Here is a 27,997-nt window from a genome sequence, read left to right as displayed (position 1 = left end):
TGGAATGACGTAGATGTCTAATATGGAAACAGGAGAACCCCGAGAAAAACCACCAACTGCAAACTTGTCCACCACAAGTGTCAATGGAAAATCCCGGGCCTGATTGGAATTCAAAAGCAGACTGCCTGCGTGACAGGCCCCACATGATGTCTTGTACACGCGGATCAATGGATTTTAGTAGTAAATAAAGCTATTGAACCCATGTAGTGAATATGCTATACACATGCGAAACTGAACTTCCAGCCACCTCTCAGTTTGCAACTATCTGAGATCTCTGATCAGACAGTGGGGACGTGCCAATTCATAATCTCTCAACCCTGCCAATGCACTAATACAAAATGAAAATTGTTATAAATTAAGCAGAGAAGAGCCAATGACTAGTAAAGTTGTCTTATCTGTGTGCAGAGTGTTTTATGTAGCCAGTACAGATCAGAGACCCAAGTCTTGCAAGTTGTGACTAGTGTACCAGAAGTCAGACAACTCCTCTTGCAGATAATCGTACCAAGATGCTTTTACAAATGATGGGTGACATGTCTTCAAATCTGCAGGATTGCACTCAAGATGCAAGTCATGTCTATCACTGCAACACTGTCACCTTCAGTACTGCAGACGAATTTCTGGCATTGCAGAAGACCAAAAATAACATTGAAAATGCCTCAATATTTAACAATACCGGTCCAACACTACAAAGTCTGTCCGTATACAAACAGGAGGGAGGACATTCGAGTGTCAAAATGTAAACAGATGACTTTATGTGTACGTAAGTTTATTATTGTTGGATAAATTCGTTTGGCTTCTGCTATAAATTCTGAAATTTAAGTGTAGACGCTAGCATCCCAACAGACGTTGCTCTCACCAGGTATGATCCTGTTTATTATCTTGAATTATTTTTCTTTATTTCCTTTTTCGAGTATTTAGCTATTCCTCCAAAGTTATTACTTTCTAATTTGAAGTGTCCCTGTACCATAGGCATCCAGACGTGCATAACTGCAAGTGTTTGTTTCCCTTCCTCGTATTTTAACACAACTATTAATAGCTGTAACGTGCAATTCCAGATGGGGGATTATGTTCTCATGACCAGTAACATGGTCACAATGCACTTACAGTTCACCTACTTAGCTTTTAATTAGCTTGGTTTGAATTATATCTTTGGAGACTTAAGTATTTAAATTATACCTTGACCAAAACTACTTCCGACTTGACAGCTTATAGAGAAGGGGGAGCAGTGTTGTCATGTTGCCCATTTTTCGTGTAAGCGAGCGCGCTGCCGATAGAGTGCAGTAATGAACGGCTGACAAGAACACATACATTTCTAACCAATTTGTTGAACACTAGGCATTAAAATTTGTGTACATTATTATTTTTATTAGCCTACAACAATAATAATAATAATAATAATAATAATAATAATAATAATAATAATAATAATAGTAATAATAATAATAATAATAATAATAATAATAATAAGTAGCAGTAGTAGTAGTAGTACCAGTATTCTTCAATGTAAATACCATTAGAAAAGCGTCGAAAGGACTGTAAACTGTAAAAACAGTTTTAATTTAATATGAAGCCTCTACTTTTATGAGTGTCGGTATTCTTCAATGTAATATTGTTAGAAAGGCGTTGAAAAAATTGTAAACTGTAAAAATATTTATAATTAAAAATCTGCACGGCCTTTTTCTTTTCAAATATTGGTAACAGTGCTCTTATTAATTTTAACACAAGCAACAGTTCTCATTACGACTTGCGCCAAAGGTAAAAGAGGCCCACCATTATCTTTTCTCCTGTCAAAATACTCTCTTACATAACACACCATCTCTCGCATTTGACTCTTTAACGGGGCACCTTGCCCAATATTCTTTATTCTCCGCCTGCCTTTCCTTCCTTCCTTCCTTCCGACATTGCACAAGTCATCTATTTAAAAACTCTAGCAGAAATTAGAAAACACACACTCCACCAATGCCAACGAAGATAATAGTGTAATATAATTTAAACACAATAATTATCGATACACTAAAACAATAATACAACTAAATAATATTTTTAATTCACACAAAGCACGCGTTAACCAGCTAACTCAGTCATTCCGGCCACTGTATTCACCACTAGGCCCTGGTATTCACGTGTAACTTGTAAACATAGACAAGGCAACACCGTCCCGTTACCATGGTTACGCATCTCTAGTGATTGGTTGATTTGAATGGTTGCCATGGTAACATGCTAAAGGCGCCATTTGTCAGGTCGGAAGTTGTTTTGGACAGACCATAAGTTCCTTCATACAAACAGTTTATTTAATTAATGTCTCTGAGGCATGTTCTTACTTGTGTAGTATCCCGTACTGGGGAAACATCTTTCACTTGGCCATTGGTGATCGGCTCAGGAGAAGCTGCGCGGACGGCCACATCTCCAGCCGGTGCAGACCCGCCTCCGCCAGTAGCAAGTTCCGTCAGGCGGCCGAACGTGAGGCCTCGGATCTCCTGTGCGCTCAGCACCAGGTCGTAACTCCTCTCCAGGGTCTGCTTGATCTCCGCGCCCATCAGGGAGTCCATGCCCAGGTCCGCCAGTGTGCACTGAGCGTTCACAGTCTTCACGTCCTTGATGCCTGCAACCAGCAGCAGCTCATAAATAGTACCAAACAAACAAACAAACACAGAGCCACATTATAAAATTATATCTATATATATAATTCGAACTGCTAATGGAAATTACGGGAAAACGGCTGAACGGATTTTAATAAATGGCCCATCATTTTGAAGCTTGGAACCCAAAGTTTTTTGGAAAAATAGTAGTTTTCAGTGAAATGTCAATTTTCCTACATAATTTTCCTATTTTCCCAAATCCATCTGTCGTCAGTTTTGAGAACTAGCTAATTGCATTCAGAAGAAGCGAAGCAAGCATCAAGTCGGCCGTGTTGCATTTCAGAATAAAACAAAACACACACTACAGTAAACAATATTACACGAAGGCCATGATCTGCAAGAATGCTGACATATTTAGAGCTCAAATTAAATTGGTTATTAAAAACTTTACTTATTAAAAATAATTTACAGGTTCGATTCTGTGGTGTATAATTTTCTGGGTACAGCTGTGTATTGGATATTAAAAACTACAAAACTTGAGGTGGCTTGATGACATTATTACCATTAGAAATGAAATATTATTGTAGTTAATGCCATGATGTGACTATTTTTCATTAATTATACATATTAATGCTATACTGATAATATGAAAGTGAAACGTTTTGGGGTTATATAAGTAGATGTAGAGAATAACTTAAATTACATTTTGATTTCTATATTTTACTGAGTGGCAGCTATATAGTATATATACTATACGTTACTGAAAGCTATAAAACTTACATAAGATAATAATATTATTAAAAATCAAATTTTTTATAGTTATTAATCAAGTGGGGTTGGGTCTTTTTCATATATTTAATGGCGGTGTGGTGTAGATATTTATATGCGTGGTTCTCTTCAGTATTGGCTCGAGAGAGAGTATCTTTCATTGTTATGGAAGCAAATAACTTTCAGAATGGTATTCTTCATTGAAAATAAATCTGAAAAATGTTTATTTGAACGTCTAATGAATTTAGTTTGCAGCATTTGCTCCTCAAGCCACTAGTCATGAAATATAATTTCTTATAAAAATAAATCCTTTGTGGGAGTTTCAAAATTTCATTATAAATTGTTTCGTTTAACTTGGTGGGTCATTTGATTAAACATAATCTACAGCGGAATTAAATAAGACAACACGAAATTAAGTTTATCGACTTTTAAATAGTAGTTTCGGTAGTAATAAAATGGTCACATTTCAAAACCAAGAATCTGTAAATGATTGCAGCATTTCTGATGGTGTGCAGCGTAAGTCAGTTAACCATAAATAACCATTATATTGTTGTAAGTGGCGGTACTTTGTAGGTTCCAGGTCATACAACATAAACAGAAAACTTTCTACTGAACAGAATCTGTTTTGAAGAAGTGGTGGCAACCAGATCGAGATCAAATGCCAGCTTTCATTCAACGATTCCCTGGTACTCTGGCACGCTGTTTACAAATTAAATACAAGGTTCGAGGAGACAGAAGACTTAGCACGCTTTTGTCGCCCAAAATCAATAACAGAATTTGAGCAATTCTTGTAAGAAAGAGTAAAGACAAAACACAAAAATTAAATCTAACATTACTGTTACACTACACCAGGTATGCTCATTCTCTGACTCCCGATTACGTTCTGTAATCACAACCTTCCAATTTAGAGCGTACTGTTCCTCGTTCAAAGCTCGACGGATGGCAGCGGAAGGCAGTTCAAGTACTTAGTAAACGTACGAACAGTGCGGGACAATGACACAGTCAAAACCTTTAGTAAGCAAACGATCATTCCGTACAGTGTGGGAGGAAGACTATTTTTGTTCTGAAAACGTAAAGTGTTTACTATGTTGTAAGGCATTGTCAGGAATACCACTGAGCAACATAAAATGACATTATACGCTCTGCCATCCAGACCATGCCGAAGTGACAGGGAAGCTGTTTTCTGTAATATGTATTCATATATCAACATTATTATTACTATTATTACTAGTACAATTATTGTTATTGTGGTGATTTTATTCCAACAGAAATATATGTTATGATAAAATAATTTTTCAGGGGTGCAACATGCACTACAGTTTCAAGAATTGAAAACACTTCATGATACGCCAAACATTGAAGAGAGTCGGACAATCCAGAGACTACGTTTAGGAGCAAGTTATGTAGTATGTTGGGAATTAGCTACGGCACTAAAAACCCTTCACGGATGGTGAACTTGTAAAGAAATCTATGGTGCCCGAACAAAATATAGTTAATTAATTACATCTCACTACTGGAACAGCTCAAATGTGAATTCACAGAACATGGATTTAATGATTTTAGACGTATGGAAAGTGATATTCATCTTTTTGTTAATCCTTTCATAGTAAATTGAGTACAATCCGTGAGAGTGCAGTTCCAGGACGAGCTAATTGATTTACAAAGTCATGTTACTTACTTACTTACAAATGGCTTTTAAGGAACCCGAAGGTTCATTGCCGCCCTCACATAAGCCCGCCAGCGGTCCCTATCCTGCGCAAGATTAATCTAGTCTCTATCATCATACCCCACCTCCCTCAAATCCATTTTAATATTATCCTCCCATCTACGTCTCGGCCTCCCTAAAGGTCTTTTTCCCTCCGGTCTCCCAACTAACACTCTATATGCATTTCTGGATTCGCCCATACGTGCTACATGCCCTGCCCATCTCAAACGTCTCGATTTTATGTTCCTAATTATGTCAGGTGAAGAATACAATGCGTGCAGTTCTGTGTTGTGTAACTTTCTCCATTCTCCTGTAACTTCATCCCGCTTAGCCCCAAATATTTTCCTTAGCACCTTATTCTCAAACACCCTGAACCTATGTTCCTCTCTCAGAGTGAGAGTCCAAGTTTCACAACCATACAGAAGAACCGGTAATATAACTGTTTTATAAATTCTAACTTTCAGATTTTTGGACAGCAGACTGGATGATAAGAGCTTCTCAACCGAATAATAACACGCATTTCCCATATTTATTCTGCGTTTAATTTCCTCCCGAGTGTCATTTATATTTGTTACTGTTGCTCCAAGATATTTGAATTTTTCCACCTCTTCGAAGGATAAATCTCCAATTTTTATATTTCCATTTCGTACAATATTCTGGTCACGAGACATAATCATATACTTTGTCTTTTCGGGATTTACTTCCAAACCGATCGCTCTAGTTGCTTCAAGTAAAATTTCCGTGTTTTCCCTAATCGTTTGTGTATTTTCTCCTAACATATTCACGTCATCCGCATAGACAAGAAGCTGATGTAACCCGTTCAATTCCAAACCCTGCCTGTTATCCTGAACTTTCCTAATGGCATATTCTAGAGCGAAGTTAAAAAGTAAAGGTGATAGTGCATCTTCCTGCTTTAGCCAGCAGTGAATTGGAAAAGCATCAGATAGAAACTGACCTATACGGACTCTGCTGTATGTTTCACTGAGACACATTTTAATTAATCGAACAAGTTTCTTGGGAATACCAAATTCAATAAGAATATCATATAATACTTCCCTCTTAACCGAGTCATACGCCTTTTTGAAATCTATGAATAACTGATGTACTGTACCCTTATACTCCCATTTTTTCTCCATTATCTGTCGAATACAAAAAATCTGATCAATAGTCGATCTATTACGCCGAAAACCGCACTGATGATCTCCAATTACAAAGTCATGTAGAGTTCAGAACTAAATGCGGAGAATATGACTTGCCAAGCATAGAAGTATTAAAAAATGAACAAAACGCAATATCCCAAGATGAGCTTATTCGCCGTCACTCGAAATATAGTAGCCTATGTGTGCAAACAATTATTTTCGAGAATGAAGGTTGCTAAATCCAAAAATCCAAACATAGATCCCGATTAAGAGATGGCAATCTTTTGTGCATTGCAGTAAATTCGTTGGAAATAGAGTTCCAATTACTTGCAGAAAAGAATAGGCCTACACATGTTGGATGTGGAATACGAAAATAACATTATCTATGATATAATAGTATCATAACTGTATAAAATATAATAAATAATGTAATAACTGAATATTTCCTTTTTCAAATTCAGTTTATTATCCGTATTTGTAAGACAGTGAGAGCGATGCCACGGGCTAGTTGTGGAGCCCAGTCCATACACTGTGTGTGTTATGCAGTGCAGCATCATCCGTGTAATCGGCGCTTTTGCAATTTTGAGCATACCTGCACTACACCTTGACTTATGCCACATCTGGTAGCTATTTACATACAATTTTTTATGAATACTAAATGATCGTCACACACACAGAAATACAAATGATGACACAACTTACCAAGAATATTTCCAACAGCGTCCAGAAGTCCAACCTGAGAAGCTGCGTCGCCAGCTCCTCGCCTCTTCTCAGCGAGGACCATGGAGGCGAGCACAGGGTGTGGCTGCTGCAGGAAGTTGTCCATCGTGGTCAGGCACGAGCTCATGCGCTGGGGAAGGGTGCCTCCCACCACTGTCTCGTTGTCTCCCATTGTCTCCAGCACAAGACCGACGTCTCCGATGGCTCCCCACTGGATTGCCACGCCAGGCAAACCGGAAGCCTGTCGGTCTTCACAAATGCGTTCCATGGCAGAGTTCGCGAGGCCGTAGTTGGACTGCCCCGCGTTGCCGCGGCCGCAGGACACGCTGGAGAAGGCCACGAAGTAGTCCAGCTCGGGGCAGAGTTGTCTCGAGACAGAGTCCAAGATCTTTGTTCCCGTCACCTTGGGAAGGCAGACCGTCTTGAAGTCTGCCTCAGTCTGATTTTCTAAAAATGCATCTCTTAGCACCTGAAACACAGTCATACAGTTTTCTATAACAAGACATACTTCACACGAAGAGTTAATGAGAAAAGGGATGCGGATTAATGTCAACAAGAGTAAAGTAATGTGGATCTCTACGGAAGATAGACAGGAAACAGAATTTAACATTGAATGTGAAGGACAAAACCTGGAGAGAGTGGAAAGTTTTAAATATTTAGGAACAATAATAACTAGTCATGGAAGAGTACATCAAGAAGTACTGAACAGGGTAAAGAAAGCAACATCAGCATACTATCAAATAAATAATACAATAGTTGGGAAAAAAGAAATAACCACTAAGACTAAAATACAGATATATAATTCAATAATTAAACCTATAATACAATATAGTACCGAAAGCTGACCACTCTTAGATAAACATCGAAGTAAATTAACAGCAGTGGAAATGAAATATCTTAGAAGAACTGTAGGAAAGACCAGAAGAGATAGGATAAGGAATGACAGGATAAGAGAAGAAGTTAAACTGAGAAAAGCATTAACAGAGGTGATTAATGAAAGGCAATTGAAATGGTTTGGGCATGTATATCGTATGGGAGAAGAAAGGAAGGTTAAACAGGTGATGGAAATGAGAGTGGAAGGAAGAAAGAGAAGAAGAAGACCAAGGATTAAATGGAAGGATACAATAGAGAGAATAGGCCAACAGAAAGGAAAAACAATGGTAGAGATGAAGAGAATGTGTAGAGACCGGGAAAAATGGATGAAATGGACAGAGAGAGGCGAACCCGACGCTTAGCAGCAGAAGGGACTGAAGAAGAAGACGAAGAAGAAGAAGAAGAAGAGAAGAAAACATACTTCACAACAGCCGTCAATATTTAAATATTTATTGGCTCTACTGACAAATTAAACAGGCACATTGGAAGTATATTCCTCAAGCAACCACAGCGAAATCGAAGATGTATTCTAACTCTTTAAGGAGATATATATTGTAACTAACCACGGCCAAATTGAAGATGCCTCCAACGGGACCAAGTTTTGATGCTTCCTTTATTAGCTGTTGTACCCCCTTCTCGTTGGTCACATCTGCCGTTGACACAACTACGCTTATTCCCATCTCTTGCCGCCTCCTAATGCACAGTGACTGGTAACCAGTTCGGACGCCACTTCGAGAGGTGAGAACAATTTTGGTTGCTCCACGTTGGACAAGCCAGTTAGCCAACTCCAAGCCAAATCCACCCAAACCACCTGAAAACATTAACTACATAAAAGCTTCAAGGCATTACAACAAATTTGCAGTATTCAGTAATGTTTATCAGAGACATAGGCTAAATGTTGTGCAACATAATACTGTGTGTGTTTTTTCAGATTTGTTACAGTGAAAAAGTAGATTTTGTTATGAATTTATTTTGAACTTACCTACAAGTATGTATGACTTATCAGGGTTCATGTAAGTTCGTGGAATTGCAGAAATTAGTTTCGTTGCTGGCTTCAAGACTTTCTTGGGTTCTTCATCACGGATTTTAAGCAGTACTTTACCAATATGCTTGCCAGTTCCTACAAACCTGAAAATGGAGCATTATATTGTTTAAATAATGTTTACAATTATTTGTACACAGAGATATTCCAGAATTCAACAGAATGCAATCAGTACACGACACACATACCTGAACGCCTGCTCTGCTTGGTACGCTGAGTACACGGTGGCCGGAAGTGGCCGCACGGCTCCAGATCTGATGCCTTCATTCATGAGTCGCACTACTTCTTTTTTATCCTCACTACTTGTTCCGAAAAGGGCATCAAGCAAAATACCGTGGAACGTTGTGTTCTTCAAGAAGAATGCCATTCCTAAAAATTCGAATGTTATTTAGTGGTACCATTACTTAACAATTTGATATTTAAACTTAAAACCAAAATAGGTATTTATCAACGATCATATAATGATAGCTATTGAGACATGAGTGCCATCCACAAGCATCAGAAACTGCATCAGTCTTAATAGCCATTGTATGAGAGTTACACACAACTCTTTCTATGATCAGTAGTAAGGTTAGACAAAAATTAATTAATCCGTTAAAAATTAAAATTAAAGTTTAGACACATACTTCTTTATATTGACAATATGGGAGTATGAATATGGTTTCAGACAGTGGAAAACAAAAGACTTCAAGTGATTCTTATTTGCAGTTCCTATAGATAAGAAAATAAATGAAATCACAGTTCCTTTTTGCAAGTTTTAACGTCTGATTCAAGCAATTTTGATGAAATGGAAATGATAGAGGAAGCTGTAAAAGTGAGCAATACTTTATTACCTGCAAAATCAAAGAACTTACATGAAAAGGCATAATACAATATTTTATGCTCGACCATGCCGAAATGTAGTAATTATACACCTGGTAGCAGTCCTTTAATGCATGTCATTAAAGTACACCTATTCATTAAAGTTCAGGTTTTCGATTATTCTCGGATATGCAATCGAAAGAAACGAGGGAAACGTCACGGAGGCTGGAAATCCAATACTGTCGCAGAAGGTTATGTTCTGTTACTATAATAATTAGCGTTAATTGTAAATAATATTCAAATAAATTCAATTTGTCATCTCGTTTTTCAATTCTAAATCAATTTCCAGGTTATATCAAAATTAGTTCATGTTATTCTCTAGATTATATCAAGGTCAATGACATTATTGTTCCTTGGAAAAAATCAATACTTTCGCGTCTGCGCACATCTCACAATTTACGAGCTATGCACAAGGTCACTTCTGCTCTTCGGTCAGATACGAATAAAATGAATACTTATGAATAATTTCAAGTTAGAAATATGGTCGAGCATAAAAAGTCGTATGAAACTTGCCTATAATGGTAATTAAGACGCTTGTATGAAAATTATGAAACTCGCTTGTGCATGTTTCATAAACATCCTCTCGTCTTAATTACTATCATTATAGGCTCGTTGCATAATGTACTATATTGAAATAAGAAATCTGTATCGAAATGATAACCTGTATCGAAATTGATGTCATTTCGATATAGATGATTATCACATAATAACTTCATTTCAATTTGGCCGTAGAAAAAGTATATTTACCAAACTGAAATAACGTAATAAACATTTCATGAACAAGAGTGCCTTATTTGTAGTTAGCAGTGCAGTGTTATATTTCTGAGTCGGTGGATAGGTATGAAATCTAATTATAACGGTTATACTGTAATAGTATGTCCGAGTTCTAGGCACGGAGATTTACAACTGCTACTCAAACTTTATCTTTATACTCAAGCTTTCCACATAAATAGCAAAAATTTTCATTTTAAGACTTTTGACCTGTCTAACAAAGCTGTAACATGACTCACCCAAAGCAGAGTTGTTTGACAAGTCGTACTTCCCAATCTCCAGGAACCGGCCGTCCTTTGCGATGCAGCGCACTGATGCCTGCAGCTTCTCCTCTGCCAGAGAGTTGAGCACGAGATCCACACCGCGCCCATTTGTCTCGGCCAACACTTGCTGCTCGAAGGTGGTGTCGCGAGAATTACAAATGTTGCGATCTGTCAGCTGAGGGAATCTCTTCTTGAGGAATTCACGTTTTTCTTTGGAACCAACAGTTGTGAACACTGTGCAACCCATATGGAGTGCGACGGCGATGGAGGCCTGCCCCACGCCACCGGTACCGGCGTGAATGAGCACGGATTCGCCTGGCCGCATGCGACCGCGAACCACAAGTGCGTAGTAGCTCTGAAATGAGAGGTTCAGCCCAAATCAAATGCGCATCCCACAAAGAGTCTGCCACACACATCAATGATCCACTGTTCAGTACAAAGTAGGTAGTACTTTCTTGAGTTATGGATAAGTGCAATCGTCAGTTTAGCCTAAGAAGTGTGATAACCCAAATCAAGTTTTATCATCATAACATCATTATCATATGCAATGCCACACTTTACTTCCCTAGTTTTTACTTTTAATCGGATATTTAACGACACTATATCAACTACTAGGTTATTTATGGTCCATGGAACTGGTAATAGTGAGATGAGGCCAAGGATTTGCTAGGACTGCCTGACATTCACCTTACAAAAATCCATAATAAGCCCAAGAGAAAACTGAAACCACACCAAGAGGCAAACACGCCTGTAATTCCAGGCAGACGTTTGTCCTGTTGCACTCTTATTTCTTGGTGAACAAGTGACAGGCATTTAATTTTAAATATTTTTACAGAGAAAATAATTATGTTAAATCCACCGATACACGGTATTTTACTGATTTAAAAAAAAAAAAATCACTTAGTTTTAAGTGGTGGGTAAAGTTAGTTTGCAATGGAAGGAGTGCTTAGGATAGGGGCCGATGATGGGCCTATGTGAGGCCAACAATGAACCTCCGGGCTCCTTAAAAGCCATTTGTAAGTAAGGTACATTGGTGTGAATACAGTGGGGTCACTTTTCTTATGTTATCCTGATACCTGTTAAGATCTTGTAAAGAACGATAAACATGCCTGAAAACTTTACAAGTCTAAGAAACAGACAATGATAAATCTGAGCGTTACCTACTGTAACATTTGACAGCACATCTCAAGTGACGATGAAGAACATGCATCTGAAGTCTGACTAGTGTATGCAATGGAACTGGCCACCCTACCCCATTATCACCTGGCCTAGTTGCCTCATAAGTGGTGTCTTCTTGGTGTTACTTGTGAGGTTCAGGCCTGTCTCCGGGCAGATGACTAAACAACAACTTAACTTCCGAACACAGGAGTCGAAATGAAATATTTGAGGAAAATAGGAGAAACTATGGAAGATGAGATTAGGAATTATTTCCCTCACAGAATAATAAATTCAGCTCAACTACGATGGTTTGGGCATGTAGTCGAAATGAATTAAGAAAGATATCCTAAAATGGCCTACTGAACCAAAATGGAAGGAAAGAGGTCTAAAGAAAGATTCTGACAGACTAGGGAGAAAGGAATCCAAAGAATTTTGAAGGAATGGAGTGAAGTTCAAGATCACAGAGACGCCATTTGTTATGCCTACTCACCGTGCCATAGACTACAGGAATGGTCGCTGCTTCTTCCAGGGTCCACTTGTCAGGCACCTCCCACAAGAAGCCTGGATCTGCCAGCACGGTTGTTGCAAGGCCCCTGGCATCAATCATGCCCATCACCCTCTTTCCTGCCGAGTTACGGCCAGAGAACTCCAAACCCAGGATACAATCTTGTCCAGCAAGATCGCCTGGCAGGGCATCGGGGGGCAATTTGCCTGTCGCCAACATGATATCTCGGAAGTTGAGTGGCGCGTAGTACACATGGCACAGTTCTCTGTTCGGATATCTCTCCGGCCTAAACAAACATTTAATAGGTAAGGTCTCTGATACTACAGAAAAACTCAGATATGGAATCAACTAATTTTAAATACAGTGAATCTCAGTATAACCCTAGATCATACAGCTCATCGCTATGTTAAAATAGGCAGCACTTTGAAGAGAACAACCGCCAGGATCACCACCTGTCTGCTATAAACGAACATGAGATGGCAGTACAGTCACTAATGCAATTCAAATGGGAATTATGACGCGACTCCTTATGTAAGGCAGCGTAGTAAACCTGACAAAAGTTACCTTCAAAATCTACAAGGCTGACCTATCTGGGTATATATGATCTAGGGTATAGTGTACATCAGAACATCGAATCTTTTATACTTTATTCTGAAAACCATGCTTTTTGACCTACCATTAACAGTTGTGACTACAGTTCTTGTGCCACAGATAAAATTCAAACATACAAGTACACTTTAAAGAATTATTAAACTTTACAATAAAACACTAACAGTTTAAAAAAATATATAAAAAAAACACAAATACAAAATAAAAACTTTTTAAAATTAACAACTAGGATGACCTGAAGAAATCACTTATTTTTGTTTCAATTTTAAGTAGTTCATTGTTCTACTTCTGTCAAACACATCAGAATTCTTTCTGGAACATTTTCAGTCTTCTCCAAGTAAACTTTAAATTTGTCTACATACACACTTCATTGCATTCACAGAAGAGATTGCTGAGCCATGTCAAAGATCGTCAACAAGTAAGATATCACACTTCATGTTAAGGCGAATGAAACTTCAAAATCGATAAGTTATTTAAGAAAAAACCGTTGTTACACATTATGTCATAATATAGTCGTAAAAGTTAGAAAAAAAAAAAATAGTGAATTGTCATAAACTGATAACGATCCTGAAGAAAACTGGTGTGGATTGGAAAGAGAAGGTTGTTCAGTAATCTTCATATGAAACGAATCAAAGTTAGGACAGGAGAAGAAATGTGAGAAGAAAGTGAAATTGGGAGAGAAGTACGTCAAGAATGTCCTTTATCACCTACCCTGTTCAACATCTACTTGGAGGATTTAGTGAAGCACTGTTTTCAGAGCAAGGAAGGGGTGGTAGCAGAGGAAGAAGAATAGAGTGCATCAGGTTTGCTGATGATATGGCACTGTTAGCAAGGTACTGGAGCTACACGACAGCTGTGAGCAGTGTGGGATGAAGATAATTGCAAATAAGACGAAGAGCATTGTCATAGGAAGAAAAGTAAAGAAGGTAATATTGCGAATTCTAAATGAGGCAGTAGAGCAAGTGGACAGCTTCACATACTTGAGGTGTACTATAAGCAGTAACATGAGCTGCTGCCAGGAAGTCAAAAGGAGGATAGCAATGGCCAAGGAAGCTTTTAATAGAAAAAGGAGTATCTTTTGCAGACCTCTGGAAAAAGAACTAAGGAGGAGACTAGTGAAGTGCTTTGCACTGAGTGTGGGACAGAAACATGGACATTACGACAAAGTGAGGAGAAGCGAATAGAAGCATTTGAAATGTGAATATGGAGAAGAATGGAACGTGTGAAGTAGATAGACAGAATAAGAAATGAAGCTGTATTGAAAAAAGTGGGTGAAGAAAGAATGATGCTGAAACTGATCAGGAAGAGGAAAAGGAATTGGCTGGGTCACTGACTGAGAAGAAACTGCCTACTGAAGGATGCACTGGAAGGAATGGTGAACGGGAGTAGAGTTCGGGGCAGAAGAAGATATCAGATAACAGACGACATTAAGATATATGGATCATATGAGGAGACAAAGAGGAAGGCAGAAAATGGGAAAGACTGAAGAAAGCTGGGTTTGCAGTGAAAGACTGCCCTTGGGCAGAACAATAAATGAACGAATGAACCCTTATTAACTTCAAAATTCTATACGTAATAATGAAACCTTCCTAAGCAAAGAGAACATAAAAATGAAATATCTGTGCATAGTGACATGTGATTTGAGCAGGGAATTTGAAAATATACGTTAAACTAAAAAATACGTTCTAGTGAAGTACGTAATTTTGAGATTTCGCTGTATAAAGAATCAACTATTATGCACTTCACGCACCTGTAGTGAGTCAGTGGACCCTCAATCCAACGAAGGCTTGCAAGATCTCCACGAGTGAGTGTGTTGATGTAGGCGTGCTCAACTTGGAGTGTGGTTGCGTCTGTGTGATTCTCAAGTTTCAAGTGGCGGTACGAACCCCACGCCCCTCCTTGATAAACGTTCATTACCAAGTCCTTCTTCAGTTGAGCAGCATACAACGGAGCGGTCAATGAAAAGGATGGTGCCTTGGCACTTTGTATAAAAACGCACCTGTAAACAAGAACGGACTCTAAATATATATTCAGTCACTGATGTACTGTACTGTTAAGTTATCTGAATGCATAAATAACGACTTCACTGTGTTAACATAATTCAGCAGTAGGTACATCAAATGTTAAAGAAGTGTATTCAAGAGTGAAGAATATATTCAGTATTTCTGAAGTGAATATTTATTCAACTCAAGCCAAAATATATATTAAAAATGTATTTTCATTTTAAGAATAAAGATATAATTTTCAATCATTTATGAAGTAAGTAAATAACAAACTTTCATTTTTTACAAGCATTATTCAGAGTTATAATTAATATTGCTGTGATATGCAAACGACAAGACATTATATTGATTCTGAGGAAACATAAAATCCCACCTGACATTGTTACCGCCAGGTTCCTGCTTGATGCAGTTCATCATGCCAACAACACCGCACAGAGGTTCGCCCTGGCAAACCACCAACACTTTCTTGCCCTCTGTCTCACTCTGCTTCAATGCAGACTTCAGTCCTTCAACCCAGTTGAAGTTCTTATCTGTAACTTTGATTATCACGGGGGCAGGAAGTTCCGCTGGCTGAAAAGACAAAGAAAGGAATTACTTTAACACAATTTAAATAAAGGAGTGCAATTTGAAATGAAATCAAATTTTAAGAGCAAGTTGAGAAATTCCATACACACAAAATAAACATTCCATATTTGGTAGCAAATTAATGAATTTTAATGTGTAGTCGAAAAATACTGCAAGACACTAAATGTACAGCCACTTTTAGAAATAAACTTAAATAAAGCTTACATAATCCTATGATATTTAATGTATGCTCCACTTTCTACATTGCTGAAGGGTCAGAGGAAAGTAATGTTCATGTCCATAATAAGCTGTTGCGTTTTAATGCGTGGACATAGACCGTTCTTTCCCCACACTACATATTTTCAAATCTGTTTTACAAGTACTATGCTGCTCACTAGCGCGTGGTGACTCAAGCTCTGAAAAACAAGAGTGTACTACTGAACTCAAAAATGGCAAAAGGTGGACATCGACTTTCCCCTGACCCTTCATTAACATGGTACGATAGCACTGCACCAAAAGTTGGGTAAAAAGATACCGAAGTTGACTAGCCTAAAACAATTGAATGGCTTAGTGGATAGAATTAATTTATGGTGGAAAACAAAGAAGCATTGTTGTAGTTTTCAACCTATTATTCAAAACATTCAAGGTAGGTATTGTTTTAAATGCACACAAATTTGAATGAGCAAGTACATGTTGTAAGTAGTTTGGTTTATGCCAAAACTTCTGGGGTCCCAACCAACTTATGAATACATTTATTGGCTGAATACATTTATTGTATTTATTTACATAATATGTATCTTAAAAAAAACAACACACCTGTCTTATCTAGAGTGCACTTAACTTAATCTAATATATAGTAGTGAAGACCATGATGAATCTCAATGTTTCTGCCAAAGATTAAGATTGTACGTACACGAAACTTTGTTACAAAAGTAATCCAATTTCACAGTATTGTACACCCACCTTTCTGAGCAGAAGGTACGTCTTGCCATCAGCCAATTGCCTGGCTGCCAACTCCAAGCCCGATCTCTTAATAGCTGCATCTCCAACTGACGGTCCTTCTTCCAAAAGCACAAAGCCCCCGGTTTCAGAGCCTCTGCCATGTTGTTAAGAAGTTCAGGGTCACTTCCAGCAGCTAGCAGGTCAGCACCCACCACCAGGTGGCAGTTCTGCGCCACTGGGCCAGCCAGTGGGTTAAGGTTTGCGAACTTCAGGCCCAAAGGCTCGAGGTTAGATGCCTGAGAATATGCTTCAACGTTTGGGGAGACCACAGACAGCTCCACCTACGGACCAAACAAGGAAATTGAGCACTACCACTACCCAACAGCGAAATATACTACAGCCATTTCCGGAAACAGACAAGTGACTACACTTTTTTTCATACAAATTCGAATATGAAGAAGCTCAATGTGCAGTAACATTCGTTATTACGATTAAACTTAGTAGAGGTCGGAAGTGTACTTACACTGAGCATAGGCTCAGATTCCAGAATGTCGATGATGGCGGGGGCAAGGAGGTGATCGGCCGGGCGGTCCCCAGCAACTTCTGCAACTTTCATTTTCAATGCGCCTCCAGAATTCTCAAGTGCGATCTGCAATACCACTGTCAATGCCTGGGCCCGTGCCTTGCCGGAATCGTCAAATGAGCCAGACTGTAAAATGCATACAAATAACAATAATCACCCTCCGTCCATCCAAAGCAACAATACATCTTACACCAACATTCTAAATTGTAACAATTTTGCAAACATGCCTCTTTACACAAGAAACAAAAAAATAATATAAAATTATGAATCATCACATATCGGATGTTTAGGCAAACGACTTTCATATAAGCGAATGTCTTGAGAAAAACTACTAATTTCATTCCTACTTTTCTGTCCAAAGTCAGGTCTGTCACTGCAAATCCAGCATTCTTCAATCTTTCCTATTTTCTGCCCTCCTCTTTGTCTCTGCATATGATCCATATATCTTAATGATGTCTATCATCTGATATCATCATCTTCTGCCCTGAACTCTTCTCCTGTTCACCATTCCTTCAGTAGGCAGTTTCTTGTCAGCCAGTGACCCAACGAATTTATTTTTCTCTTTCTGATCAGTTTCAGCGTCATTCTTCCTTCACCCACTTTTCCAGCACAGCTTCATTTCTTATTCTTTCTGTGCACTTCACACGTTCCATTCTTCTCCATATCCACATTTCAAATACTTCTATTCGCCTCTCTTCACTTCGTCGTAATGTCCATGTTTCTGCCCCATACAATGCCAGAGGACGGACACTGGAAAGTTTTCTTTTCTCAATCGTACTATCAAGAACTGGAATGCTTTACCTGCAGACTTACTAAAGGCTTTACCAATAATCAAAAATGTATTTAAAAATAGGCTTAAGGACTTTACTAATAGACGGTAGTATATTATACACATTACTTAAAGGGTGTATTTGATATCTTGTTATTTGAAGTGTTCTATCAGTGAGGAAGTGTGTTGTGTCAGTGAAGTGTGTAGTGTCAGTGAAGTCTATTGTGTAAGTGAAGTGTGTTGGTGTTAGTGAAGTGGCTGTGCAAAGTATTTGAACACTGAAATGGTTAGAAGTGTTAGTGAAATCAGGTAGAATCAGTGCAGTGAGTGAGTTGACAGCGAAATAAGTGTAGTGCCGAAAGGTACTTGTGCAGGTATGAACCTGTCAGACTTGGGGGGGTCTTAATTCGAGCTTAGGGTTAAGATACAAATTAGATTTACTTTAAACTTTATTTTAAGTGACCATGCTTCATTTTAATTTAGGATGCTCCTTGTTATTATTATTTTATTATTATTAATTACTGTTTTTATTAGTTGTGTTTATTATTAATTGTCATTATTGAGTGTAATTAGTTACCACTGCCACCGGGTATGTATCCATTTGCAGTGTGAATAAATACATAAATACATACACATACATACATACACTATTCGTGAGTATTTACACATTAACCATCTAATGAAGTTTCATATTCCCTATTTTTGCCTTTTGAAATGTAAATTCCTTTTCTTTCTTCATTAATTATTTGCCCTTTCTTTTTCTTCTTTTTTTAAATTTATATTTTTGCAATTCTGAGAGAATGTGGCTAAGGATCGCATTTTTTGACACCCTAAGGCTGTAAAAACTAAAGCACGTGATGAAAGGTACTGGGACTGTAGGGAGGATTTAAAAATTACGTGGAAATTCCATGAATTGTCAACAGTGGTTATCTACTATCCATCAGAATTAAAAATATAACATGTTATTGCACTCTAGCTAAATGTTTGAAGAACAACAAGTGACGGTTTCTTAAATCGTGCAAGTCACAAGTGTAACAGAAATGGGAAGAAGAATTCCCTTGTTACAGGAACAAATATCTGCAAGCATGGATGATGTCACACGAGGCTCAATACAAACATGACGTGCTGAGATGGAAACACTGACTATGACCACTGTACATAGTGCAGCTGTACCAGCCAATTCTCTGTAGTCATTTCTATCACTGCCAACCAAATACATTATTACAATGGCAAAGACACTAAAACTGTCATGACTCATAATGTCGAACTGAAACGGGTACAACATTTTACGCTGTACAAAAGCACTCACATGTGCATTGCCTAGCATAACTTAGATCTCAACTGTTGCCACATGCAACTGTACATTAATTTCCTCCAAGGAACGTCACAAAGACGACAGTATATAAAATGCAACATTTCAGTATTTATTTTTGTATAAGTGTTTTTATCAGGCATCTAAGACTCAATTTCTTACTGTCTAAAAGCTGATGTCTCGTTATCATCCTACTAAATTCCAAGACTTTCCTCACAAATTTATTATTGATGAAAATTTCTCCAATTCAGTGTAATAAATGCTTGTCCTACCTTTGCCGCTGTGGTGCTGTCATAAGGAATGAACGTGTACTGTTCCAGTTTGGGCCCAGCCTGCGTCTGCTGGCGCCGTGGAGCCAGGCTGGCCTTCATGCCCCTCAGCTCCACTCCTCCAGCCTTCAGAATGTTGATGTCACGGTGAATGCATACTGGAACTCCTGCAGGATGATTTAACAAAATTGGACTAGAGCAGAATTTTAAAAACAAATAATAATAATAATAATAATAATAATAATAATAATAATAATAATAATAATAATAATAATAATAAATTTTCCATTGTGCAAATCTAGTATTTCAGGTGAAGCTTCCTGTAAAGCAGATTTGAATAATTTCAAGGGAAAAATTGTTCTGGGGCCGGGTATCGATCCCGGGACCTCTAGTTGAACGTACCAGCGCTCTCCCAACTGAGCTGCCCGGGAACAATTCCAAGTCGCACAGAGTTTGTGCGCACTCGATGTGGGTCTCTGGCGTTTCGTCAGCCCACGCGAGTTGTGTGGATATAAAGGGAAAAGTTGAGATGGTGTTGGGTGGAGTTCCCGGGTAGCTCAGTTGGGAGAGCGCTGGTACGTTCAACCAGAGGTCCCGGGATCGATACCCGGCCCCAGAACAATTTTTCCCTTGAAATTATTCAATTTTTCCATTGTCAGACAATATTAAAGTGCAGAATGAATCATTAGTAACAAAATTTCAAAATCAAATATATTAAACTTTGTCTCCAGAGGAAGAATACTAGAGCTTTGTTACGAAAAGTTTTTCGTTTTTAATTAAATCCAATAATTACGTAATTTGCATGGTACCCTTGTTTGATCAGCATTACAATTCAAGGTGTACCGTATATATGCGATTTTTTAAATAAATTAATTATCAACTAAGATATACACACTATGTTGTAATTTACCTTCTCCTTCGGGCAGAGCATCGACAATTTTCTTGTGTTTCTTTGGATTTATGATCGCCCTCTGCAGTCTAGTGGGAAGACTGAGTTCTCGCGTGTTCTGTCCAAGGATGGAGAACTGCAGCATGGTGTCCATGAAGCTGATCCAGTTGCCTTGCCACTCCAGTTTACCGTTCACACCTAGTAATAAAATATTCAGTATTTGAGGAAAGTTACAATTTTAATTTCATATCAAAATTAAGCAAGATGAGGCTGTGTACCTCTGTTGTCAGACTCAACAATGCCACGGAAGATGCCCCCATAGTCGTAGCCTCTCAGACGCAGATCCTTGTAAATGTCGGGTGTTCGGAGTGGGAGCAGGTCAGGCTCTGCGGGCTGCACGGGTGCAGGCAGGTCCAGCTGCTCCTTCTCAACATCTTCGGGTACGTAGATGCGACCCGTCACGGCAACCGAGCCTCCTTCACACAGTTCGAAATCCCCCGTGCCATCGAAAATGTTGATCAGGAATTTCACTGAGCCTGGTGAAACAAGTATGCAATGTAGATATTTAATCACTATAGTTAATAGTAACATGTCTAAGGAAATCTCGAACAGGTTGGTATATGGGAATAGAGCTTATTTCGGACTAAAGAAATATTTCAAATCACATGCCCTTACACAGAAAACAAAAACCACCTTATACAAAACACTTGTGAGATCAACCCTGATATATGGCTCTGAAACATTGACCATTTCTAAAAATGACGAGAGAAAACTTGAAATTTTTGAAAGGAACATTCTTCGAAGGATATATGGTCCAGTTTTTGAAAATGGATTATGGAGAAAAAGGTATAATGGGGAATTATATACCATGTTTAAAGGGCCCAATATAATAAATGTAATTAAAACCAATAGATTGAGGTGGGTGGGACATATGTTGAGAATGGATGCATCAGAACCTTGTAAAAGAATTATTCTCACAAACCCTGGAGGTCAAAGGAGACGAGGACGACCACATCTGCGATGGATTGATGGAGTGGAGGAGGATCTTGTAAGATTGGGATACAGGAATTGGAGGACTGTTGCACAGGACAGAGACAGATGGCAACGCCTACTGAGGGAGGCCAGGGCTCATAACGGGCTGTAGTGCCGATGATGATGATGATGATGATGATGATGATGGTTAATAGTTCGACGTTTACGTGCTTTGTTTAATAATAATAATTTTATATTACCTTCTTTTGGCATGATAGTAGCACGATGGAACTGTACATTTTCAAACACAACAGGAAGATCTTCATACGAATTTCCTTGAAGTTTGGCAAACGTCTTCCATACCAGAGTCTGTAAGAAGATAACACATCTTTACAACTGAACAGTGTGCACAATAAGACTAGCAAGCTTCCTCTATGAAGCAATGCCATGTATTTACAAATCAAAGACTAACCAAGTAGCCAGTGGCAGGGAAGAGGACCCTTCCATCAATTGTGTGACCATTCAGGAATCCATCTTGTTCTTTGCTTAAGTCCACATCAATTACACATTCACCTGACCTTGAACCACTCTGTAACAGATAATGAATCAAGTACATCAACAATTAATAGAATGTACATCATTTATAATCTTACAAACCAGTTTAGTAATCAAATATCACTTTATTCCTTAAAGAGAAGAGCTGAATCTTAAATCTAATACAAAATTACATTACACCAGAAAATGACATCACATTCTCTGATCAAAATATTATATTTACATTTAGCATGCATAACCAAAGAAAAAGAGCAAATAACAAACCTTTCCTCCGAAACTTGCAACACTCCACTCGGTTGAGTGATCCCACTGCACCATTGACTGCAGCATGGGAGTGCCACGTGCGACAGGGAAGTTCACCTTCTGATGGAATCGGGACAGTTTGGGTTGTAATCCAGCGTTGTAGAGTCTACAGAATTTAACCAACATTGTTACATACAGAATTTTTAACAAAAGTAATACAATCTTGAAATTTCTGTACTTATCTTGAATGTAAAGCGAATACTAGTTCCTCCCTGACCAAGTCACAATAATGGTAGGGATTGCTTTCAAGTTGACAAAATGAAGATTCTCTTATTAAAATATTGTTCTAAAATTGTACAGCTCTGGGAGCTACTATGAACTAAGATTTAACGACTCTTTGGAGAGGCCTATTGATAAAAATAGTGACAGAATACGAAACAGCTGTTTCAAACAAGTATGTTTTTCATGTGAAATTTATTAATATGTCACATTAAATTCTTCAGAGTCTAAGAAGTGAAATAGACGAAAATACATAATGGAAAACATAAGAATGGGGAAGATGTAAGAAAAATACGGTGTGGCACATAAAGACCATAATGCATTGCATCATATAGTCCAAATTTAGCATGATTTCGAATATAATGCGACCCCAAATTTAAATTAGAACCTACACTTGCAGAATGAAAACAATTTCTCTTCTTCAAACTGGTAATCCTCCCACAAAATGTAATGATCACTGCCATCCATATTATTGAAACCCTTCACTGCTAGTCCTAATTAATTACTGAACTGAACAATTGGGTTTTTCAGTTTGCCCTTCAGGGTCAGAGCATGGCCCCTTTACAAACAATCAGCCTCACACTCCCTTACCTTCTGGTGTTATATTTCGAGCTCAAGTGGTTGTTAATAAGAAGTTGGTACAGTTATAAAGAAGCTTCATTTACGACAAATATGCGTAAGGTTTTCACACGGCTTGGCTTTGTACTCACTTTCCGAGGCTGGAAAGCAGGAACTGCATGTTGTCTGGGTGCTGGCGCTTCATCAGGCCAATATTGGTTGTGGAGGAGAGCGATCGCTTGAGGATGGCCTGCAGCAAGCAGTGGGGTGCCACTTCGATCACCACTGCGCCTTCAGGAACGTGTGACAGAGCCTCTTGGAACAAGACTGGTGACAGCAGGTTGTTCACGTGATAAGCGGCCGACGAACTCTGTGCAAGAGCCGTGTTCCATGCTGATTCGGGGATGGACGAACTAATCCAGCGAGCTGTGCGCTGTTTTGGGCTTGGGATTATCTATAAAGACATAAATATATACACACGTATATTAAACAAATCTATTTTCTGTACTTAAACAAGAGGGACGGACAGACAGAGAAAACTGCTACATGTTCAAACATCGCACACTACCGAACAGAGCTATTTAAAAGACTACTTACTTACTTACTTATTGGCTTTTAAGGAACCCGGAGGTTCATTGCCGCCCTCACATAAGCCCGCCATTGGTCCCTATCCTGAGCAAGATTAATCCAGTCTCTACCATCATATCCCACCTCCCTCAAATCCATTTTAATATTATCTTCCCATCTACGTCTCTGCCTCCCCAAAGGTCTTTTCCCCGCCGGCCTCCCAACTAACACTCTATATGCATTTCTGGATTCGCCCATATGTGCTACATGCCCTGCCCATCTCAAACGTCTGGATTTAATGTTCCTAATTATGTCAGGTGAAGAATACAATGCGTGCAGTTCTGTGTTGTGTAACTTCCTCCATTCTCCTGTAACTTCATCCCTCTTAGCCCCAAATATTTTCCTAAGAACCTTATTCTCAAACACCCTTAATCTCTGTTCCTCTCTCAAGGTGAGAGTCCAAGCTTCACAACCATATAGAACAACCGGTAATATAACTGTTTTATAAATTCTAACTTTCAAATTTTTTGACAGAAGACGAGATGACAAAAGCTTCTCAACCGAATAATAACAGGCATTTCCCTTATTTATTCTGCGTTTAATTTCCTCCTGAGTGTCATTTATATTTGTTACTGTTGCTCCAAGATATTTTAATTTTTCCACCTCTTCGAAGGATAAATCTCCAATTTTTATATTTCCATTTCATACAATATTCTGGTCACAAGACATAATCATATACTTTGTCTTTTCGTGATTTACTTCCAACCCTATCGCTTTACTTGCTTCAAGTATAATTCCCGTGTTTTCCCTAATTGTTTGTGTATTTTCTCCTAACATATTCACGTCATCCGCATAGACAAGAAGCTGATGTAATCCGTTCAATTCCAAACCCTCTGTGTTATCCTGAACTTTCCTAATGGCATACTCTAGAGCAAAGTTAATAAGTAAAGGTGATAGTGCATCTCCCTGCTTTAGCCCACAGTGAATTGGAAAAGCATCAGATAGAAACTGGCCTATACAGACTCTGCATTTAAAAGACAGCAAAAAGAATTCACTAACTACTTAAAAACTTAATAACGTACTCTCATCATCATATATGTTCATTTTATGTCTTTCTAATTTATTTCTAAAGGCCATTCGGAATCTCGTGAAACCTACCTGCACACAAGAGGAAAGAAGCTTCCCAGCAGCTAACTCACACACTCACCCCACCACAAGATTCTTACTGTGAGCTACGGCACACAAGCATTTGGTTTCACGACATAACGAATGACCTGTAACAGTGACGTCACCTCAGCTCGCCCTGCTGCCCGCTACACTCTTGTTTCGCTTCAGCGAGCAGAGTTCTGACGGAAAAGATAGTCTAAGGTTTGCAGTGGCGGCACTATTTTATGATAATTTTTCTCATATTGATAAAATTAAACTTAAAGTAATGTGAAAGCTTCGTACTGGTATTTATGTGTATGAAACCGATTGCCTGAAAGCTTAGAGATAAATGAAAGCTGAATAAATCTGAATACTGCATTTTAGATTTCTACTTTTCCCTTTCATATTTTTATGTTATAATAGTACATTACGCAACGAGCCTATAAAGGTAGTAATTAAGACGCGAGGATGTTTATGAGACGAGCGCAAGCGAGTTTCATAATTTTCATACAAGCGTCTTAATTACCATTATAGGAAAGTTTTATATGACTTTTTATGCTCGACCATATTTCTAATTTGAAAGTATTCATGTTATGGTTATGTGACTGGGAAGCGAACTGACCTTGTGCAATCTCGTAAATTGTGAGATGTGCGCAGACGCGAAAGTATTGATTTTTTCCGGGCAACGAATGTCTACGACCTTGATATAATGTACCAAGATAAACGTTAAACTTGATATAACCTTGAAATTGAATTCGACATTGAAAAACGAGATGACAAATTGAATTTATTTGAATATTATTTACAATTACTTAACGCTAATTATTATAGTAACAGAACATAACCTTCTGCGACAATATTGGATTTCCAGCCTCCGTGATGTTTTGCTAGTTGTCTTTCAATTGCATATCCGAGAATAATTGAAAACCTGAATTTTAATGAATACGTATATTTTAATGACATGCATTAAAGGACTGCTACCAGGTGTATAATTACTACATTTCGGCATGGTCGAGCATAAAATACAGTATAATATAATTTACATTAGTTAATGTATTTACACACGTGTGCTTCGCTGTAAAATATGTAATAGAAAAAGTTCCAAACATGACAACTGGAAGCCCATCCCTTTACTGATACTGTTTAACTCTATTACAATGAATTGTACTCCATCTTTCATTAAATGATATTAATGTAGTACTTAAAATGAAACAGACTCAAATTAATTAATTAACCATTAGTGAATATATTTACTGATCTCCTGTAATGCGATTTTACGGCATTTTTTGCCCTTTCTTGCGTACTAATTGCCCAATATTATACACTATGATCTGGGGAAACTTTGCAGATTGTAGTCCGATGAATTACACCAGTGATGAAGTTTACATATTTTCATAACATAACTGCAATTGCATCTCCACTGCTGCAGCCCAGCTGACAGCTCACTGCCCTGATGTCGTTCCGTTTCGTAATAACGGACGCTGACCTGTAACTTTCGTTCTGATATGTAATGGTGTGAAGTGCCCAATATGCACATGCTTGCTTTGGGAATGATATATTACATATATAAAGAAATTTAAATTATTTACTTCAGATGGGAAGTAAAATTTATACTTGCACGTTATTAACCATGTAAAAAAATTTCGACTTACCCTCTCCAGGTATTTCCGCAGCTTGGGCGCGGCCTCTGCGATGTATCGGCTGTGGAATGCGATGCCACCGCTCTTCACTTCCTTTGCGAAAATGCCTTCTGCCTGCAGGGACTTCACAAATTTCGAAACAGCGTCTGCAGGGCCTGATAACGTAACATTATCAGCGCTGTTGTGACAAGCTGCGATAATTTCAGGAGGACATCTGGACTTGGCCTCTTCCCACGTCAGACCTGAAACACAACAGTTCTTACTTTAAAGATATTTTCTGCTTATAAACAAAGAATCTATCAAAAGGAGAAACAATGCTGAATTTTCTAACAATGTAAGTGGATGTGGGAGAGATTCCGTCACTTATGCAGAGCTCAGAGTCATACTACACACTCTTGCTTAGATGTAAACACCTCCATAAAATTATGATTTTAATCCTGCTGTCTAACAATCATACTGAAGCATTATAATATATTTTATATTATCATACAGTACAAATTTCTTGTCGAAACTCTGATAAAAAAATAACCTCAATGCAACGAATTGTGGCTAGTGTTTAGAAGCTTTGAGGTGAAGCCATTTCTACAATATCTAAAAGTATTTAGAATTTAAATTAATACAGCAAGTTTACTCTGATCACAAGGCAGCATATCTGGAACTGTGATATTGGCAGATATTATCAGACGGCACTTCCCCCAACTTGTCAGAACTGGGAGCAGTGGTTTGGATGGCATCCGTTGCCTCTTATTACAACCATGCCTCAGATCCCTATGCCTAAGCACATCTTCTAACCCCTTAAAAACCGTTTAAGGCAACAATGAAAAATGGTTGAAGCCATCTCGGTCTCTCATTCCGTCTACAAGTTAATGGTCCATTAATTGAGCTTCCAGTAGAAACACTGAGACGAGATTAAGGAGTATTTATATACTTGTTAACACAAAACATATCCCTTAAATTTATACAAATTTCGGCAGGCAGAACCAGCTTACTGCACCATAAAACGTGACAGTTATGTCATCTAGTGACACTTTGATGCATGATCAACTTGTGACGATTCTTCAACCATTAAATCGTATTTATAGCTTATTAAAATAAACTGATGAATTGTCGAAGTTCTTCATACAGCAGAATAACAACACTGCATCGAAAGTGAGCGCCTCCTTGTCCTCAATACAACAGTAGTAACAAGTACCTGTGCTTAACGTGTATCAGTAGATATACAACTTCCAGGCTTAATTTAAGTCAACTGCAACAAGAATACTGGTCAGACAGTTTATGGCGATACAATATTAATGACAATGCACCTACCAACAGCTGCCATGCTTCCAGGTGGCAACTTGGACTCCAGGATGCAGCGGCCTCGCCAGTAAGCAGCCAGTACGGTTTGCTCAGCTGTGAACGTGCCGTCCGCATACGCACAGCCCAACTCTCCCACAGAGTGCCCCACGATGCCGTCAGGATGGATGCCCATGGCGGTCAGGACATCTATCAGTGCAACCTGGGACCAACACGGGACATCAACTACCGTAACGCAAATCTGAGAGCAGAAGTTCTAAATATGACGGAACACAATGTCCGAAAGAAAATATAATATTTTGTTTAAATATTTCTGATAAAGAGTTCTGCACTGAAACAATATAGACATGTGTTCATAAACAAACATCAATCACGTAAATGGACTTTCATAACAGACAGTGATATGCAAGATGAAAT

The 27,997-nt window shown here is 38.4% G+C and overlaps 1 protein-coding gene across 1 annotated transcript in view; it reads right to left on the bottom strand.

Moving 5' to 3' along the window:
• Positions 1–27,997, bottom strand: part of LOC138703684 (fatty acid synthase-like) — an 89,503-nt gene that overhangs the window by 8,493 nt on the left and 53,013 nt on the right. The window contains 21 exon segments of the mRNA XM_069831783.1: positions 2,322–2,602; positions 6,894–7,380; positions 8,348–8,595; positions 8,767–8,912; positions 9,015–9,195; positions 10,698–11,076; positions 12,370–12,670; positions 14,744–14,992; positions 15,370–15,566; positions 16,524–16,645; positions 16,648–16,843; positions 17,026–17,211; positions 19,439–19,602; positions 20,346–20,522; positions 20,603–20,860; positions 21,557–21,665; positions 21,769–21,885; positions 22,116–22,260; positions 23,084–23,385; positions 26,297–26,526; positions 27,593–27,782. Coding sequence (XP_069687884.1) covers positions 2,322–2,602; positions 6,894–7,380; positions 8,348–8,595; positions 8,767–8,912; positions 9,015–9,195; positions 10,698–11,076; positions 12,370–12,670; positions 14,744–14,992; positions 15,370–15,566; positions 16,524–16,645; positions 16,648–16,843; positions 17,026–17,211; positions 19,439–19,602; positions 20,346–20,522; positions 20,603–20,860; positions 21,557–21,665; positions 21,769–21,885; positions 22,116–22,260; positions 23,084–23,385; positions 26,297–26,526; positions 27,593–27,782 — 4,665 coding nt within the window.

Source organism: Periplaneta americana, chromosome 7 (genome assembly GCF_040183065.1).
Source record: "Periplaneta americana isolate PAMFEO1 chromosome 7, P.americana_PAMFEO1_priV1, whole genome shotgun sequence".
NCBI classification, from domain to species: Eukaryota; Metazoa; Arthropoda; class Insecta; order Blattodea; family Blattidae; genus Periplaneta; species Periplaneta americana.
This window is presented reverse-complemented; position numbering and strand designations above follow the sequence as displayed.